This window comes from Neovison vison, chromosome 2 (assembly GCF_020171115.1).
Source record: "Neovison vison isolate M4711 chromosome 2, ASM_NN_V1, whole genome shotgun sequence".
NCBI lineage: Eukaryota > Metazoa > Chordata > Mammalia > Carnivora > Mustelidae > Neogale > Neogale vison.
The window spans coordinates 59,518,014-59,539,306 of record NC_058092.1 but is presented as its reverse complement, the minus strand read 5'-3'; the positions used below and the strand labels follow the sequence as shown (position 1 = coordinate 59,539,306).

At 37.3% G+C, this 21,293-nt stretch overlaps 1 protein-coding gene across 1 annotated transcript in view; it reads left to right on the top strand.

Moving 5' to 3' along the window:
- Window positions 1-21,293, top strand: part of NEGR1 (neuronal growth regulator 1) — an 855,541-nt gene that overhangs the window by 657,699 nt on the left and 176,549 nt on the right. Inside the window, exons 5-6 of the mRNA XM_044238470.1 lie at window positions 4,233-4,353; window positions 20,415-20,566. Coding sequence (XP_044094405.1) covers window positions 4,233-4,353; window positions 20,415-20,566 — 273 coding nt within the window. The remainder of the gene's footprint in view (window positions 1-4,232; window positions 4,354-20,414; window positions 20,567-21,293) is intronic.

Here is a 21,293-nt window from a genome sequence, read left to right as displayed (position 1 = left end):
TAAGAATAAAAATACCACAGAGAAATAGAGGTGCTATAATTTCAAAGTGAAGTATCACCCTTAACAGAAAATGATGAATTTCCTAGGGTATTTTTAAAAGGAAGGGCAATGTTCTGTTGTAAGGGTGTTTACAGTTTTCATATTCACTGCATATTTAAAAATCATTAAACTCTGTTCTTTTTTATTGCTTTCTAAAGAAACCTAAAATATATCCAGAGTGCACACTAACTCAGGTTATTGTCTAAATGAATTAGTATTTGCATTTTCAAGGTTCCTGTTGTATTCAATGCTTTCTCATAGTGTTATTTCAAATATGTGGTATATTAAAAAGAGTGATAGAGGGGCACCTGGGTGGCTCAGTGGGTTAAAGCCTCTGCCTTCGGCTCAGGTTATGATCTCAGGGTCCTGGGATCGAGCCCCACGTCGGGCTCTCTGCTCAGCAGGGAGCCTGCTTCCTCCTCTCTCTCTGCCTGCCTCTCTGCCTACTTGTGATCTCTGTCAAATAAATAAATAAAATCTTTAAAAAAAAAGAGTGATAGAAAAAGAAAATATTTATGAAAATAGATACATGTATCTAGAAAATAGATATGATAGACAGATACAGTTGCAACACCAAAAGGAACACACCATCCATGGAAGAAATCACTGATAAGCTAGTGTTCATTACAATTAGAAATTTTGACTCTGTGAAACATTATTAAGAGTCTGAAAACAGAATCCACACATTGGGGAAAAGTATTTTTAAAAAGGCACATCTGATAAAGGATGGTTATCCAAAATATACAAAAACAAGAATATAAACAACCTAATTTAAAAAGTGGGCCAAAGACATTAACAGAAGATATACATCACCAAAGATATACAGATAAAAATTAAGTATATGAAAAGATGCTCCATGTCATATGTCAGCAAAGAAATGCAAATCAAAACAATGGGATACCTCTACACACCTAATAGAATGACCAAAATCTGGAACACTGACAGCCCCAAATACTGGCAAGGATGTGGACCAACAAGAGCTCTCCTACATTGCTGACGGGAATGCAAAGTGTTTTCCACTTTGGAAAACAGTTTGGTAGTTTCTTACAAAACTAAACATGCCTTTATGGTGTGATTCAACAATTACACTCCTTTGTATTTACCCAAAGGAATGCAAAAACTTGTGCATGGATATTTACAGCGGCTTCATGTATAATTGCCAATACATGGAAGCAACCAAGATATTTCTTAATAAGTGGATGGATGAATAAATAGTGGTGCTTCCAGATGATGGAATATTATTCCATGCTAAAAAGAATTGGTCTATCAAGCCATGAAAGGACATGGAGAACCGTAAATGCCTAGCACTAAGGGAAAAAGTCAATCTGAAAAGGTTACATGCTCCATGATTACAACTACATAACAGTCTGGAAAATGCAAAACTTTGGAAACAATGAAAAGATCAACAGTTTCCAGGGGGGTGGGAGGGATAGTAGAGATTAAGAGGCAGAGCTGAGAAGATTTTTAGGACAGTGAAAATCATTTGTATGATATTATAATGATAGTTATATGTCATTATGCTTTCCTCTAAACCCATAGGATATACAACACCAAGAGTGAAAACTAATGTAAACTATGGATTTTAGGTGATAAAGATGTGTCAGTGTAGGTTCAGCTAAAACAAATGTACCACTGTGGTGTGGGCTATCAATAACAGAGAGGCCATGCATGTACTGGGGCAAGGAGTATATGGGAGAACTCTCTACCTTCCACTCAGTTTTGTGTGAACAGAAACTACTCTAAAAAATAAAATCTTTCAAAAGAAAACGACCCATGCATGCAACTCTTAATGTTTCTCACTAAAACTCATCAACTTACTATCTTACCCATCTCGGGCAATTGGTATTCTAACTTTCCAGTGAAGCCAGATGAAGTCACCCTGGACTCATCTCTTTATTTCACATCTGCTAGGAAAATCCTTTTGGCTGCAACTTCACAACAAACTCAAAGCCAATTACTTTCACTACCTCTAGTGCCTCCACCCTAACCTGAGCTGGCAACATCCCTTGTCTTGCTAACCGCCACAGCTTCCTCCAAGTGCTCAGCTTCCCTCCTGGCCTCACTATTGTCTTTACTCAACACAGCAGCCAAAATTGCCTTTGAAATAAAAGTCAGATTATATTTCTCTTCTATGGTAATTCACCATTTCACTCAGAGTAAAACCAAGTCCTTAAAATGGCCTTCACAGTCCTATCTGATCTTCCATCCTTTGGCCCCATGCATCAGAGTTCTCCAGAAAAACAGAGCCAATAATCTATGTGGGTGTGTGTATATATATATACACACACACATTTCTATATAGATATATTTCAATATGGATATATACACATATGTCTATAAATCTTTAGATGTCTAGAGAGATAAATACAAACATACATATTTATACATATCTACCTACACACATATATACACACACACAAAGAGATTATATTATGAGGACTAGCTCATGTGGTTATGCAAGCTAAGAAGATCCCCAGGTTGCTGTCTGCAAGTGAAAACCCAGGGAAGTCCATGTATAGCTCAGTCCAAGTCTGAAAGCCAATGAGAACCAGGAGAGCCAACAAGATAAAACTTAGTCTGAGGGCAGAAGACCAATATTTTACTTCAAGCAGTCAGGTGATGTGGGGTATTCTCCCTTTCTCTGCCTTTTGTTCTGTTCAGGCCTTCAGTGGACTGCAGGGTGTGCACCCACATGGGAGGGCCTGAGTCCACTGATCTGAATAGTATTTCCATACAGAACCAGACAAACCCAAAAGTAATGCTTGGCACATACCTAGACACTGCAATGCAGTCAGGCTGACAGAAAATGAACCATCACACTCCATCTCCTAAACATCTCCCTGCTTTCTCTTGCTTCTGCCACAAGGTTATCTTTGGTATTTTTCAAACAAACCAGGCTTGCCTCAGCCTTAGGGCCTTATGACAAGTCTTACTTACTCACTACTTACTTACTTACTACTTACTACATAAAGACTTATTACATAAAGACTTACTACAAGTCTTCATGCAAATCTCACTTTCTCAATGAATCTTCCTCAGATCACCCTACACACAATTGCCATCTCTTCCTTGCTCATATTTCTCTTATCTTGCCCTAATTTTTTTTTATCCTCCCTCTTGTCACCTTCTAATGTTTATTTAAATTGCTTATTTATTTTATGTACGGCTTACAGTCTGTCTCCACATCCCTCCCTCCATCTAGAACATAAGCTTCATCACATTAGGGAGTTGGACTGCTTTGTGCCTTGAGAAATGTGCAGCATATACTGATCACTCAACAACTATTTGATGAGGAAAGGAGTGGCTATGCTACAAGGAGTTTTTTAAGCATCATTTTGTGTGCTTTGATCTCTGAACATGCAAAGATGGACGAGATACTCATCCTGCCTTCAGACAGCTAACAAGCAAGCTTGGCATACCCATAAATAATTACAATACAAGATAGAAAGTATATGGTATGAGAGATATTTAGATAAACTATTCAGAGAAGGGAAAACTATTTTCAACTAGAGCAACAGGAGAGAGTATGGAGACACCTAATCAAGCCTGCATCTGTGGAAATGGAAAAGAATTACATTTCAGGTAGAAGAAACAACCAAAAAAAAAAAAAATCACTGATGTCTTAAAGCACAGGGAAAGACAGAAGAAAACACAGACTAATAAGTCAGTATGGCAGTATTAAACCCAAATTCTGCAGCTAAGTAGCTGTGTGACCTTAGATAAATTATTTAACCTCTCTGAGCTTCAGTGTTCAATTTATGATATTGGGATAATACCATCTAGCTTTGAGTATTGCCATGAAGAAATCATGAACATAAAGCACCCAGCCCAGGGACTGGCTCCCAGTGATCACTCAATAAATGAGAGCTATTATGGGAGGGTAGTTTGACTGGAGTACAGATGAAGTGTTCCCCTCAACAATGCCACTTTTCCAACAGGAAGCAAGGCCAAAATGTATTGCATTTACTCTGCACTCCTTGGGAACATTCATCTATTGTCCAACTTGAAAAATGAAGCTGAAAATGACTAGTCTAGTATTAGAAGCATAAAACACTGAAAATGTGATGCATTGGCCTATCAGGCCTATGATTGCTTTGAATATAGAAGGAATAAAAATATATGTGTGTTATATTTCTGCTGAAGATTAGTTTTACTTACCCACCAGTTTCTTTGTTTGTTTGTTTCTTTTTCAGTTGCTCCTACAATTCAGGAAATTAAATCTGGCACCGTGGCCCCAGGACGCAGTGGATTGATAAGATGCGAAGGTGCAGGTGTGCCGCCTCCGGCCTTTGAATGGTACAAAGGAGAGAAGAAGTAAGGACTTTGTGATTATTACTGTGTTTCAAGCACTTTGAGCTAATGTGTTTGTGTTTCAGATACTTACTTGAAGCCATTTCTTTAACTGGCTTGAATGATTCTCAGCAGCCTCCTTGCAGGCAGGCAAACCGAAGGGGCCCACACGGGAGGGATGAGTAGCTAATAGCATTGAGAAGAAATGTCCACTTTGGTTTTATGTGATCCCAGAAATGCCTGCAAATCCTGCGCTGCTGATACATTTCACTTCTTCCCCTCCTTTGTGAACCAGCGCACCATTGCTCTCGCTGGCTGCCATGTTTACTTGGGAAGGAAACCAGCTTTTAAAGGACCTGGGCACAGCTTTTATGAGTGCACTCCAAAAGCAATCGGAGCTGCTGCCTCTGCCTGGCTTCCTTGAGAAGTCTCAACCCTCTCACCTGCCTTACTCTCCCGCACAGCACTTTAACATTTCATTTTATAGAACACTGTGTTTTAGATATTCTATCACGAAAGGGCCTGTAGAGGAGATAAAGTACATGGTTAAAGGACTAACCAAGGGGATTTTAGGGCTACTGTAACTTTAGCTCTATATGATTGTCCCCTTGAGGAGCCCCAGGGAAAGCCTTGACAAGAGCTGTTGAACAAGAGAAGACAGGACTTGACTACTTTCTCTTTACTTTCAACCAGTAGGCTCATTCAGACCTCTTCAGCTGCTCTTATCAAGCCATCAAAGAGTGGGACCCCTGTGGGTTAACTGGAAGATGGAATGCAGAGGGGAGGATATTATCTATAATACATCTTTTTTTTTTTTTTTCCTTTGCCTCAAAACTAGGGAAGAATGTGTTCAAGAAAATGCTAGGTTGGGCCATACGAAACTGCCATTTTTAGTCAAAAAAGCTAAATATTGGCAATTCCACACTGTTCAACAGATATATCTATGGGGTTTACTTATTTATACCATGGCTCATGACTAATGACCGCTAAATGTCTCGTCTGAAAACTAGAGAAATGTCATAAAAGTTTAGATATTGTCATAGTGGATGATAGTGGATGGGACCTAAGCAGGTACCTTTTTTAACCCTTAAATTGTAATCAATTTAGAAACCTTCTCCCTCTTCAACATCAGCCTTAACAATAAAGGAAGTCCCCATAACTATCTCATTGATCTGAATCACCGACTCTGCTTGTATCTACAACTATTTGCAACTATTTTTATGCAACCTCTTCTGTAATTTGGGGTACTCAATTCTTAATTCTTTTTACTACTTTATGTTTTTACTAATTCTATATCTACCTTTTTGGGGCTTCATAGAAGCCCCACTTTTTATATACTTAGAATTAGATAAACTAGTCTGTGGTCACCCTGGTCCTATGGTACAATATTATATATAAGCCAATAACCTTTCTCAGATTCTGATAATCCAGATTCGGAAGTTCAGTGTGTGGTTCTCTATATGGACAGTATCTAGAAGAGTGGTTTCCAATCCTCTGTAAGTTATGAAACACTTTTTTCAAATACAATCTTATGTAGAAGCCCAGTTAGTAATATCTATGAAAATAGGACTTCTTTGGTAGATGTGGGCTGAACGGAGCTTCAGTTTTATGGTCTCAGAACCTTCCATTGCAAGGGCTCCCCAGATCCCTGGTTCTTCCACAAAGTGCATTTTAAATAATGATAAAATATTTTACATATCTCTCAAAGTCCCTTTTGAATCTATGTGAGGCCTTTCTTACAAGCTAACAAAATTATCACCAGTAGTACGAGAGCTCCTTTGTTAAAGTCCTTTTGGTTTCCAGTATTTTGTGAAATGATGTCCTGAAAATTTTTTTTTCTATTTCCCTCTCTTTCCCTTTCCTAAATTCAGCAACCATTGTCAGAAAAGGCTACAATCATCCTTAGTCGACTTTCTTGGCCTATAGCAAAAGCAGCAAAGGACCCATTGGTGTCCACAGTCATAGTTTCAGTGACTCTTTTCCTACTGGAGAGATGGAAAATAGCTTTTATTATATTTTGAAAGGAGTTTAGAACCACTACTATAAAAGGTGGATTGATTCTTCCCAATCAATGCCCTTTCCCAGCACACACACCTAGAGAATATCTGGGAGCTGTGAAAATCAAATGCACTCGTCAAGGGCCAACATACTTTCATTTCAGAGTGGAGTATACATCTGTCATTTGTTAAGTTTTTATTTGAGGAAATACTCAGATTATCAAATACCACAAGAGTATATAAAGTCCTCTCAAAATTATAGTGAAGCAAATTTAAGAATGTGCAAGAACAGGAAAGAGAAGGGTTCTGGCTGCTAAATGATGATTGTTACACTCACTGAGCTTGTTTACCATGCTACCTTCTGGACCGAGGCCATTCAAATGTTTATCTCATTAAAATGAAAAACTATCTCTGTAAAAAGCATCTGCTGTTTGACAGGCAGTATTCTAAATTGTTAACAGACATTAACCCATTTTATCTAATTTTCACAACAAACTTATTAGTTAGATACTATTATTATGGTCACCTTTTGCTTGGGGGAAAACAAAGCACAGAGTGTTTTTAAGTAACTTGCACAGGTTCATACAGTTAGTGGAGGGCTGGGATTTGAACTCCAGAAGTCTTACAAATCTTCATGCAGAGTCCATGCACCTAGTGTAGGTCATGGCACTTCAGAGACTATCAAAAATAATTTGAAATGTCAATGTTAAATGGCAACGGTAAGGACATTGCAGGTCACTTATGAATTAGCAAAATAAAAGACTGCAGATACAAACACTCACTTACGCTTTCTGAATTTACTTAGTCAAAGACACAGAAATAATGGAATCAAGGTAGACACACAGAGAAGAAACAGATACAGCACGTTTCTGAGCTGTTTTCTTGACCTCAAGGTCACTAACAGAAACATGAAGCTGTCAGAGAGCCTGTCAAAGTGTAGCAGAGTTTTTACAAGATCTGGAGAAGTTTTATTTCCTAGAGATATTTTTCACTTTGAGCGTACAAATATATTAAAAAATAGCTTACTCTCTTCACTTCTGCTTAAGAGAATGTTTATAAAAACTCATCTCTTTTAACTTAAGATCTTCAAAGCTGATCTTCATTCAAATAAGTATGAACAAATAAACATAAATAAATAAAAAAAGAGGCAGTAACTGAGCATCCTTAGTCTCATCTCTGCCTATAGTTCTTCCACATCCTATAAAATCCATATCTGGGTGCTGAGAATAATCTAAAAACCTTAAAAAAAAAACTGAAAAATAAAGCTCAATTGAAAAGAAAACAAAGAAACAGATGCTTACTGAAGACAAATCACTTTCCAGGTTCTTTAAATTCTTTTATCTCTCTTCCTGTTCAGACTTCTGTGAAACACCATTTATTGTCCTCAATTTACAGATGGCAGAACTGAGACACAAGAGTCTTAACCTGTCCAAGAGCTCTCAACTTCAAAGATGCCATCAAGACACATTTTATTGTTAACCTCTCAGTCCACATTCTTTCTCTTGCATACATTGCCATTCTTAGTTATCTACTGCTAAATAACATGTTAGCTTGAAACTTAGCAGCTGAAACCAGTAAGCATTTACTATCACAGTTTCTGTGGGTCAGGATGGGAGCAGCTTAGCTGGGTAGTTATGGTTCAGGGTGCCTCATCAGGTTGCAGTCAAGTGTTATCTGGTGCTGGTCATCGAAAGGCTTGACTAGGACTAAAGGGTCTGCTTCTAAGGTAACTCACTTACATTTCTGGCAAGTTAGTTCTTGGTATAGGCAGAAGGCCTCACTTAATTGTCTCTTCATGGGACTGCTTGATTGCCTTCTTAACTTTTCCCAGAACTACTAATCCAAGAGAGAGCAAGGTAGACACTATTTATGACCTAGTCCCAGAAGTTATGCTCTGTCATTCCTGTAATATCTTACTGCTTATACAGGGTGACCCTATTCAAAGTAGAAGGGGAAAATGGGAACATGAATATCAAGAGTTAAGAATCATCAGATACTATCTTCAAAGATAAGCTTCTACAGCTATCCCCCTCATGGATGGCACGGATGACAATTAAAAAAAGCAAAAAAAAGAAACTTTTTTTTAAAATTAGAAATGTTAGTCATTTTGGCCTTTAGTTTATTACACTGTTTAGATAAGCACCATGAGAATGATTAAAGTTTTATACTTATTATTAAAATATTATCCTTTGGTATAAAATGGTTATTTTTAAATTATTTTCTTTTAACACATAGGCTCTTAGCATACCTGGTAAGGGACAGTGCTCACAGACTTAATTTTGCTCCACTTGCATTTTAGTATTGGGAAAATCAGAATTTGGGGTTTAATTAATAGAAAGTCAAACATTTAAACTTTTTTCTCTTGATAATAGAAAGAAATAGACTCCTTATATCTAGTGAAGGGAACTTTCAGAATAGGAAAAGTACATTAAACAAGTATTATCTTTGATGACATGAAATGAAGTTAATTTAGGGTTTGAGAAGAGTATATTTATTTAGGATTAAGACCAAAACATAAAATAAATTTTAATGGATTAACGTTCAAGTAGGTATTGCAAAAACATGGGTTTTGTATCATTTTGTGAGGATGGCATCATTCTCTTGTAATGGTACCTATTTGGTAGGGAGATCATTGATGTAAAGCAGTGGTCCACAACATTTTTGAAATATATATTTCTGAGTAAAATTTAAAACTTAGGAAAAACTATCAGTGTATGAATACTTGTTTGTAAACTGTACATATGCACTTTTGAACTAATACTTTGCGAGCATTAAATGACCTTTAACTGATAAAATTTAAAAGATGAAATATAATTAAAGAACAAATGAGCATTTTATTATTTTCTTTTCACACTCCCACAGATCACTTGGTACCCAATTTGGAGTACTTGCCCTCCATTTTAGAGACTCTTATAAAGTATCTTACTTTAAAATAAGGAATTTTAAGGGAAATTTTAATGACATGCAGATTTTACCCTATCTGCTGACTTTGTAATTTTATAACACATATAACTCACTGTATACTATCTTACCCATTCCTCACACAATTCTAACCAGATTTTTTAAAATTTAATTTTATTATAGAGTGAGAGAGGGAAAGAGAGAGCACAGGAGTGAATGAGAGATGGAGGGGCTAAAGGAGAGAAAAAGAATCTTAAGGGGCCCCGTGCTCAGTGCAGAGTGCAACATGGGGTTCAATATCATCACCCTGATATCATGACCTGAGATGAAATTAAGAGTCGGATGCTTAACTGACTGAGCCACCCAAGCGCCCCATACAAATATAACTAGATTATACCTGAGGAAAAACAAACAAACAAACAAACAATATCTTATAGAAGTAAAATGACTTGTTGAAGGGAAGTACAGAAAGGGAAGTAAAATCTAATGTCAAGATAACCTCAGTAGGTAATGGATGTACTTCTGGCCGTGGTAGTTATGGTTTCATAGGTGTGTACTTACCCCGGACTCATTGAGTTGTATATATTATACCTTATCAAAGTGAATTTTAAAAACAAAAACAGAACAAACTGCCAATATCCTGAGTCTTGTGTCAAAATATCCCTCTTCTAGATTTTATGCAACTTTGATTATTCAGGAGAGACTAGAAATAAATTAACTCATTCTCACTCTCCCTCTCTTTCTCTCTACCTCTATCCCCTTTTTTCTCTCTCTTTTATCTTCTCATATGCAAGGCCATTTTTAAAAAAGATTTTATTTATTTATTTGACAAAGAGACAATGAGAGCAGGAACACAAGAAGGGGAAGTGGGAGAGGAAGAAGCAGGCTTCCCACTGAGCAGGGAGCCCATGTGGGGCTCAATCCCAGGACCCTGGGATCATGGCTTGCGCAGAAGGCAGATCCTTAACAACTGAACCACCCAGGTGCCTCTGCAAGGCCATTCTTGTAAGACTAAGCAGTTACATATTTTGATTTTGAAGGGTACTAGAAATAACCCATTACCATCCATGTTAAAAATTATTTTCCTTGCTGACCTGAGAATTTATGTGTTCATTCAACAAATATACATTAGGCATTTAACTGTGACATAATTGGTAAAGATTGAAAACAAATTAAGTTGCTTTACTGAAGAAACTTTTGTTTCTAATGTAATTTCACTATCTATCTATAATTTTATTTGATATTTCACTTTTTTTTTTATAACCTAAGTCTTATCCATACAGTTTTATTATCCCTGTGATGACTTTATCATCCCAGGCCAGGGAAGAAGTAAATGATAAACATATGAAATAAGCAAGAGTATTTCAACTACTGGGAAGTGGAAAACACATGTCCATGTAAGATATACATGCAAACTATTATATTTAAAACTCTGGGACATTCAAACAAAATTAAAAGTAGGCTAGTCCTGTTTTCATTTCCTGACTTACAGCTTATAGTTTGTCATAAAAATCACCAAAATGAAATAAGGACCACATAAGAAGACCCTAAGGGAGTCCTAAGTCAAGTCCTTGAAAGTGCACAGCAGGGGTCCATTCAACTCAAATCAGAGCATTAACAAACGCTTCAGGGAAAAGGTAGCTTTTATGCTTGATATCAATGAACAGTATTTCCAAACATTGCAAGGAGTCAAGAAAAATCATAAGCAAGGAAAGAACATGGTCAAGTAATGTAAGCATTGTGTGAGAGGGTTTCTTTTTATGTCTCGAGGTACAGGATGTGAAATCAGGTGTAACAGGAGATAGGGTTAGAAATGCATGTTAGGGCAAGACTTGGAGCATTTTAAATGCCAGGATAATACATTTAGACTTGATTCCATAGGATGTGGGAAGCCACTAAAGGACTTTTCAAGGGTAGTAGAAATATCCATTCCTTGTCTTCATAAAATGTTTCTCAGACCATTTAGGATGGGAAAGATACAAAATATGGTTTAAACTAGAGTATAAGTTGTGCAATTAAAAAGCAAGAGAGGGGGTGCTCCTGAGTGGTATAGTCGGTTAAGCATCCGACTCTTGGTTTCAGCTCAGATCCTGATCTCAGGGTCAGGAGATCCAGCTATGTGTCAGGCTCTGACCACTCAGTGCTCAGTCTACTTCAGATTCTCTCTCCCTCTGCCCCTCCCCCTCGTGCACTCTCTCTCTATCTCTCAAATAAATGAATGAGTCTTTTTTTTTAAAGCAAAACAGGGAAAAGTTAGTATTTATACATTTCAGTGATTGATTAGATACAAAGAAAGGACCACTGAAGATAATTTTTTAAGTTTTCTAGCTCAGTAGTAAGGTGAATGGTGAAGTCATTAACTGAAGCTGGGAACAGAGGAAAAGGGATTTGGGAGAGATTGCACCGAGTTTGGTTTAGAACATACTGAAATCGAGGTGTTGATACTACAGACACAGTCCACCAATAGACAGCTAGGTTTTGGTTGTGTTCTTAAAATTCATAACAGTATTTCCCAAATAAATATCTGATTTTATCACTTTTTACTTAAATCCTTTCAAGCATTCTTGAATGTTCCTCCACGAATGTCCTAACATCACAGTGTGGCATGGGAGGCCTTCATGTTCCTGCCTCTGTTTACCTCTCTGGTTATCTTGCCATCCTACCACCCCACAATAGGGTTGTAACTGTCCTAAAATAGTCAGTTTACAAACTGTGGCATGATCTCTGTCTTTAAGGCCTTTTCATATATTGGCCATTTTGCTTATAAGCCCCTTCCATACACACACAACCATCCTGCTACCTTTGGCTGGCTGCCTTCCACTAGTCCTTTAGTCTCAATTCACGTGTGACCTTCTCTCAGAAAACTACCCAGACCCCTTTTTACTTGGAAGGGCGTCTCTCCAGATGTCCTCCCGTCATTCTTACCTCTATCAGTGCACTTTTTAGATGATGTTCAGCTTGTTTACTGGTCTCACTCCTAATCTGTAACCTCCCTGAGAGTGAGGGTTTTGCCCTGTTCGCCACTGTGTTCCCGGCATCTAACGTGGTGTTTCAAATACACTCTGTTGCAAGAGTGAGTTGTGGCCTTTTAATCCTGAAGAAACAGAGCCATTCTTATTTTCACACATTTTCACATCGAGAAGAGAATATTAGTACAAAATCATCCATCACCTTAGATTGCAGGACGTGGTAGACCCAGTATGTGATTGCAGAAAAGAGGCTGGTTTCTGTTGCTCAGTTCTGACTTTTCGGGATTTCTTTTTTGTGAATGTGATCTCTGCAAAATAGTTGTGTTGGTTTATTGTGGGATGAAATTTGACATTAAAATCATGGGCACATTGATATTAGAAAAGCCGTTCAAGCAGAGGGGAAAAAATCCAGTCATAGGCCAGGTTGTCAGGGATACCAGACTCACTGCAGTCAGGGGAGGATTGACACCTGTACTATAGCCTTTGTTTACTTGATGTAAAGTTAAAGGCAGTGTCTTCCCCGTGTGAACCAAATTGTCACAAGGAAGGCAGCCCAAAGGTCTCTAATCTAAAATTATTAATTTCATTAAAATTGACAAAGTAAACAAGACATACATTTTAAATAGCCTAATAAAGTCTAAAATCATTAAAATGTCCTAATATATTATAATACATTAATTTATTCAAATGTGCAACTAAAGATAGATACCCCTTGGGGCTGAGACATTGATGCATGATATTCTTCGGTCTGTTCCTAGGAATAAATGATATCATATTGTATTCAAGCCTTAAGTACCAAGCAGCACAGTAAACCAATAGGTTGCTATAGCAGCATGTTCACATCAATTTTCATTTCTCTCTGGTATCTAAGACTTCTTATTCCTCCTTCTTTTTACTTTTATTTTTTTTTTCTCTACCCTGTACATCTGTGGAAAACCTAGATGAGGTTGATAATAGACATATAATTGAGACTGAATTTGGCACATCTTGAAATCATGATGCTATGATCTTTTCAGTCACTGTCACAGATCTCTCCTTTAAAAATAATTTCCTGTATTTTCAATATTTAATATTTTGCTGCCATCTGAGAGGAAATGTATCTGTTCTGTCTAAGAAACAGACCCTATCATTGAACAATAATAACACCTATCATATTTCTAGTGCCTACTGCATTTGATGTGTGTGTGGGTGTGTGTGTGGGGAGTATGTGTGTGTAGATATTACATTGTATACGTTTAAAAACCATTCTTATGTCAACACTCTGATATTGGCTTCATTTTTTCCATTTCGCAGATGAAAAAACTAAGCAAGACAAAAATGTAAAAGCAGAATTCATGCAGTCGAGCATACAATAACTACTTATCATACACCTATTAAGTACCCAACATTGTGCTCCATGCTCAGAATACAATGTATAACAAAAATTAGGAAGCTTGCCTTAATGGAGCTACATGCTAATGGGGAATATGGATGGTAATCAAAAGTCATGCAAATATATGAAAATTTGCACCTGAAATTGTGTGCTAAAGAGAAGTTTTTAATTTGCTGGTGATTTGATCAACTCAGAAAGGATACAGTAACTCCATAGCATCACTAGGACTTGAACTTCAGAGACAATTTTGAACTTACTTAAAATTATTGTATTCTCGGGGCACCTGGGTGGCTCAGTGGGTTAAAGCCTCTACGTTTGGCTCAAGTCATGATCCCAGGGTCTTGGGATCAAGCCCTGGGTTTGGCTCTCTGCTCAGCAGGGGCCTGCTTTCCTTCCTCTCTCTCTGCCTGCCTCTCTGCCTACTTGTGATCTCTGTTTGTCAAATAAATAAATAATATCTTTTAAAAAAATTACTGCATTCTTGCCACTCATCTAGGTTGTTTTATTTTGTTTTGTTTTCTGTCATCCTTGACTGTATTGCACATATACACTATGGAGAGAGATTTACTACAACCCAAATATTTATTGACCCTAGGAGAAGAAAAAGCAATAATCAATGCTGAAGGTATTTTTTGTGTGGCAGGTAGTTTGAGGAAGAAAGAGTCTTGGACCATTTCATATCTTTCATCTTGGGAATGTAAGTAGCCTGAAAGGGTGACTCCACTGGGAGCAAAAGATAACTGCTACAAGAGACTGATGGGCACAGCTAAGCCTCACACAGGTAGTTAAGAAACCTCTGGTCTAGGGAATCTGCAAAAAGAGAGCTGAACTAACCTTAATTTTTTTTTTTTTTCCTGTCCCATTGGATTCACCCCATGGGTTGGATCTGGCTTTCCTAGTACAGATACCACATATTACTTGGTGATTTGGCTCCCCTTGTTCTATTCCCTGTCTTGACTCAATTTCCTTAAATCACTCATGATTTCTGCCATGTCTTTCCAAACTCAAACACAATATCCTGGTTTCTACTTAATGATTTGAATACCAGTTGCTACTGGTTTTCAAATGGGACAATACCAAGAGTCAGAAGATCTGGGTTTGAATGTTGGTTCTACCCCTTACCAAATGATAGAAGATAAATTAACTTAATCTTTCTAAACTTCTTTTTTCTTTTCATCTGTAAAATGGGACTAGTAAAGCTTACCTCCTAGGGCTGCTATGAAGATCAGTTGACATACATTTGAAAATGCTAAAATGTTTTCTAAATGTCAGTTTCCCATACTATTCACACCAAAATTTTTTTGTACAACATTGGAATTCTTTCATGTTAGATTACTTCAATAATAAATATGTTGAGAACAGCTAACATTTTCCACATACATAAGGCATTCCTGCTTACATTAAAAGGAGTAGAAATAGGGCCATGATTCAGAGCCAAAATATATGTAAGCTAGTATTCTGTCATTGAGAGAGGCATTGAGATGTGTTGTGCAAGGACCAATATACCATCTCAGTGTCATCGTCACATTTTTGTTTTGTTTTTAAATTTTTTAATTTAATAATTTTCATCTTCACATTTTTAAGTGTAGCCAAGGTCCTTACATAGAACTATGTCTTACTTGTCTCCCCCCCACCCTTTGCTTCTTAACTCAGTACCTTCAGCATGGGAGGTATTTAATCATCATTTGATGACCAAATAAAACTTCATTTCCATTAAGACCATATCACCTGTGACATTTTTACTATCAACCATGACTTTTTCTGAAGCTCTTCTTCTTGAGTTGTATCCTTAATTCATACCACTTCTTAGAAGTCAGAAGGCTGCAATCCATTGTTGGAAGTAATATTCCTTTTCTTTGTACATATAATTCTTATGACTCAAGAACTACCTTCTGTCCCCTACTGTCTTCCATGTCTGCTATATTACCAGCCAAAGATCAATTAATAAGATCATAATAATCTTATCCCGTTATATAACATGATACATTATTGTCATATTTTCTTATAACATCACATATTATTATCATATTTTCTTGTATTCTAGTCTGATAAAAGATCTATTATCACTTGAGAACATCTCCCACTCCTGTTTCAATTTGCTTTAATATTTTAAATGTTGTTGTCTGATACACTTATATATATTTCCTGTATTCACAATGAAGTATTTCAGTGACTATTTGCACCTGAAATTTGTTTTTCTAGAATATTTATTGTTACTCCTGACCTGGAAAGGCAGATAGTAAATGGTAGTCCAAAAATGTGTCATGAGGCTCAATTTATATATAAAATGAATGAGGTCTGGTAGGGCTGATCCATTTAACTTTGCAGTCTTAACAATCAGTGCCGGTGGCTTCGTGGTCAGTTTTGCTGTTGGATATTTCAGTGGACTCTTCTGTCTATCCTAGTTACTACCTGAGAGATGCTATGATTGTAAATTTCATGAACATTTTATGAGTCCGATATATAAATATCCTTAGTTATTATGCTTTCTATGTGGTACTCCTTTCTAACTGACACTTGAAAATATAAGGGCCTCTTCTAATTCAGAACTAGTTATTTGGTCAGGCTGTGTTATATATGAGTTACCTCATCATCTGCTGGCGGGACAGATAGCCTGCAGTTCACAGATTTATGAAGCATTAATAAAAGGCAGAAGGAAGAAGAGTGAGGGCAATGGTCTTGAGTATGTGTCTTTGTCCATCCAGGTTGCTATAACAAAATACCATGGATTAGGTGGCTTATAAACAACAGTTATCTCATACTTCTGGAAGCTAGAAGTCCAAGATCAGGGTGCAAGCATGGTCTGGAGAGGGTCCTCTTCTAGGTCACAGACATCTTACTGCATCTTTATAAGACAGAAGAGGCTATGGGAGGTCTCTGGAACCTCTTATAAGGCACTAATCCCATTCATCATGGTTTCACTTTCATGATTTTTAAACATCTTCCAGAGGTCCCAGCCACTATCGCCATCATCTTTGGGGCTTAAGCTTTCAGCATATGAATTTAGGGAGGACACAAACATTCTGATCCAAGCAGTATGGAACAAACTACCATAGGTGTAGAGGGTTTAGGACAGCAAGATCCACAGGAATGGAAGGATCTCATAGCCATAGGATCCATTAAAAGGTAAATGCAAAAAATAAAAATGCTCAGAAATTTCTAAGCAAGCGCCAAATGCTGCTGATCTACTTCTGAGGAAGGAGTACTGTATTTAACCTTTAATCCAATAGAATTGTTTTCCTCTCTTTGGGGGAAAAGACTATATGAAAATGTCTCTTATTCTGTAATCTGAGTCAATACAAGAACAATTCTCCTAGAACTTGAAAAACTTAAGTATTTAGAGAAAGGAGAGAACTCCAAATAAGGCAGTATTCTGGATTTAGTTCTCTGGTTTTATTGCAAGGTGTACTGTAAACTATTGCTTGGGTTGTCACTTTAAAATTTCACATCACTGATTTAAGGAAGTCTGGTTTCAAATAAGTCTGGGATAGATATGAGAAATACAGTGGGGCAAGGGTCCTTCTGTTAATAGGCATGTTTGAAAGCTAAAAGAATTTTCTTTAACACAGAATAACAATTTAATTTGTCAAATATGATAAAAGTTGATAAAAATTATTCTTTTTACAGAAAATATAACTATATCCAACCATTTTGGAATAAAACTGTTTGATAAAGAAAAATATCAACTAAAGAGCACTTTTTTATTTGTTTTTAGTCAAAGATTGAAATTACATTAAAGACAGACATGATGGGACTTATAAGTGTGGTTCAAATTTCTATATCTGGTAACTACAGGTAGAAGTATTCATCTTAACAAGGTCCCCATTGTGACTGACATAAACTTAGTTGTAAACACCTGTTTGATTGATTCTTCTCTTCAGCTTTGATCTCCTGAGGGGCCTCCAAAGATTTTCAAAGACCTGTGTTACCCAGCCAAGTCCCTAATCACCTAAGCATAGGACTCATCTTTGTAGCAATGGCAATTTTCAGAATTGATTTGATTGGCTGAGAAAACTCCTCACTCCATGTGCTCTCAGGATTCCTGCAGGAAAATCACAGAAATATACCTCCTGAGATATATACCATCTCAGAAGTCTTTCTGCCTCAAGATCAACTTTGGAAGGTCTATTTTAGCCATCTACTGGATAAAAATATGTTCTTAGAGTGTATTTGAGGAGTTGGCATTTCTAAAACTCCAAACTCTAGCAGAAAGGACATTTTGGACTTCTCCAGTAATCTCAGAAAGGTAGCTTCCTCTAGAGGGAAGTACATCCCCCTGGGGAAGGTAACTTTTCCTATTTATAGGCCACCATCACCTACCAGGCTGAGGAGAGCAGCAGGAATTGCTAATGATGTGCCTCTCGGTGAGGATGCACACAGCAGCGCTGGCCAGAGACCAAGAATGGGTCTACACATACAGAGTATGGACATGCTACATGATTTTTCAACATCTGGGGCTTTGCCCTCCGACACACTGAAGGCAGAGAATTAGAAGCCAGCTAGAAAGACAGCCTAAAGGAACATAAGCAAACAATCCCATCAAGTTACTGACTCAACACCCTTGAGATTTTCTCCCCAGGGTCTAGCCAAATGAAGACCCTGACTAATTTCTTCTTAGTTCTTTAGCAGCAAATTGAATCTTAGTTTTGGTAAGTGGGGCACAATGAGGATTTAGTAGTCCAGGGAGTTGCTGAGTCCTCTGGAGAATGTGTCCCTAGCATAGACATGGGCAGATAGATTTGGGCCATAATGCCAAAGCTCTCTGGACAATGAAGCTGTGAATTTTTATACATAGCATATAGTAATTGGTTAAAAATAAAGTTATTAATGTGATGCAGGAAAATATACAATAATCATGATGACATTTTTGGCATAAATGTTGATAGGTTTGCAATATAAGATAGGAGAGTTAAAAACTGCCATATCCTTGATATTTTATGCCCTATTTTCTTGTGTCAGAGTTGCAGATCATTAGGTTTATTGCTCGAGTTAAGGTTTTTCAATGTTTATTTAACTCAGAGTTTTATTAATCTGATTAAAGTTTGAGTTTTGGATAAGTCAAATTCAGCTATTCCATGAAATATAAGTAATTCCCAGGGTAATCAAGCATGGCTGCTTATTTTAATCTGTGTGTAGCTACAGTATATTTTATCTAAATTCAGATGCAAGTCACATAATGCAATGCAAAGGAGTTCAACCTAAACTCTCAGGAGAATGAGAGATGCTCATTTATTAGCATCTTCATGATTAAAGAAATATTTAGTACTAAAACCTGAACATATTAAGGAAAAATACCATGCCATTTGGGCTATGAATTTACATAGCCCATATTGAGATCAGCACATCTTTTCATTGTAAACTTTGGGATTAGTTAGGGAGATGTTATCGTCTGGTTGGCATCCTCATTATTTCAGAATTCATATTTAGAAAGAGAATTTCTTGAGGGGCTTACTGGTCCCTGTGTTGTGGGAATGTCACCCAATACTGTTGATCTATGAACTTTTTGCCTTTTTGTTTTTTTTAAGATTTTATTTGTGAGAGAGAGAGAAAGAGAGCAGGGGAGAGGCAGAGGGAGAGGGAGAAGCAGACTCTTCACTGAACAGGGAGCCCAACATGACCTGGGTCTCAATCCCAGGACCTGGAGATCACAACCAGAGCTGAAGGCAGATGCTTAACCAACTGAGCCACCTAGGCACCCCAAACTTTTTTTTTTTTTTTTTTAGTATTAAGTGCTTTGCGGGACTCAAATATAAAACAAAGTATGTCCATATGGCCCTACCTTTTGAGAAATTTAAACCAGTACAATTTATTTGGGTTGAAAAGACCTGTGTGCCTGGAAACTGCTACAGAGTAGTAGAATGTGCAAGAACGTGACTTTGGTTTTAGAAATCTCACAACAATTTTGAGAGAAACATGCACAGAGAGAAAGGAAAAGAGTCATTTAAGGAGCATTAGAGTAGGAAACATAAGCACAGATCAGAACTGAGTGAGGAGGGAAGGATCCAGCTGGCAGAGATACACGGGGCTGATGACCATTGGATGCAGATCAGGAAAAGAGGAAACCAGAGTGGGCTTGGCAAGCCTTGAGAACAGTGGTGCTCTGCCAGCCTCTTGGAGAGTGAGACCTCTGCTGGTAAGCCTGGAGAAAGATTTTTGGGTAGTCAGGGTGGAATTGGGGAAAATAGAATCTTATACTGAGGCCCAGAAAGGTTAGAAGACTTTCCCAGCCACATCCCTAATATGTGGCCAAGATGAGAGTCAACTTGAAATGCTCTTCTCAATGCTAGACTGCTGCTTTTTTTCTAGGTTTAAAAGCAAGTCATCTGTCTGGTTCGTACATAGCAGCAGCAAAGTGGTGTTGACCCTAGACTCAGAACCATCTTATCACAGTTGTCGGTTAACTTTCATGGGAGTCATCTGATATCATCTGAGATGGCTTAGATGTGTCCTAGCCAACTTTTTTAGAAACCGTCAGTTTGCATTTTTAGTAAAATCATTATATTTCATTTGCTTTACTCTTTCTCGACATTAACAGATGAGATGCCGTTGCTGTGATGTGTTTAGTTTTCTAAAATGCAAATCAATGTATGAATAGGACATGTGGAAATCGAAATTTAGTTTGTCGTAGAGCACAAATCCTCCCTTAGGAACAATCTACAGTTGTCAACCAGCTTCTCCTCCCTGATATCTATTAATGTAAGGAAAATATAATTGCACCATGATCACATTATATGCTAACACGAGTGTGGACAAAACTGTCTGAGTTGCCATGACAACCCCAATAAAGATAAAACTAAAAATGGTATTCACAATGCATATTTACCTAGAGTTTATTTTGTCTTCTAGGCTTTTCAATGGCCAACAAGGAATCATTATTCAAAACTTTAGCACAAGATCCATTCTCACTGTTACCAATGTGACACAGGAGCACTTCGGCAACTATACTTGTGTGGCTGCCAACAAGCTGGGCACAACCAATGCGAGCCTGCCTCTCAACCGTAAGTAATACAGTGTTGCCAAAATGCTCCCGGTGGGGGGGGCCCTTGGTTCAAATCCATCAGCAGAAATAAAACGTGATAATGGTGTATGTTCATTTTAGAACTCAGCCTGATGTGACACATCCCTTACACAGAGGAAACTTGGCCCCTAAATAGTATGGGTGTTTGAGAATTTTTTGAATTCCTCTTGAAGTCCACATATGTTTAGAAAAGTGATTTGGAGCTGAGAAAAGGGGAAAATGACCAAAATGATAGGACCCACTGAAAAATGTCTTCTGACTGAAGATGGTTTGGTGGGCTTCTGTTTGTTTTTGTTTTGTTTTGTTTTGTTTTTAAAAATATATTACAGTGTCCTTAAGCATAGGTTAATTTCAGTTGAATTTACTTTTGGTTGGTTTTGTTTAAACATTCATCTTGGAATAGTGAAAATTTCACATGCCATATATAAAGTGAAAGAGTAAGTAAATGGTCATGGACAGAGTATTTTATCCATACAGGTAATGCTTTTACTCAAAATTGTATTTGAAATACAACTTAAGGTTTTGCTTAAATAAATATTCTAGTATATCTTGGTTCCTAGTCCATTTCTAAGGACTAGAAATGAAAAAGGAAGAACAAACATGAGATTGCTTGAATGGAGAGAAACCTAAGCTGATGTTTTTCTCCTACAATTACTTTTAGTGCTTTTCAAGAGCTGAATAAACAACACATTTTCAGAACCATTAGA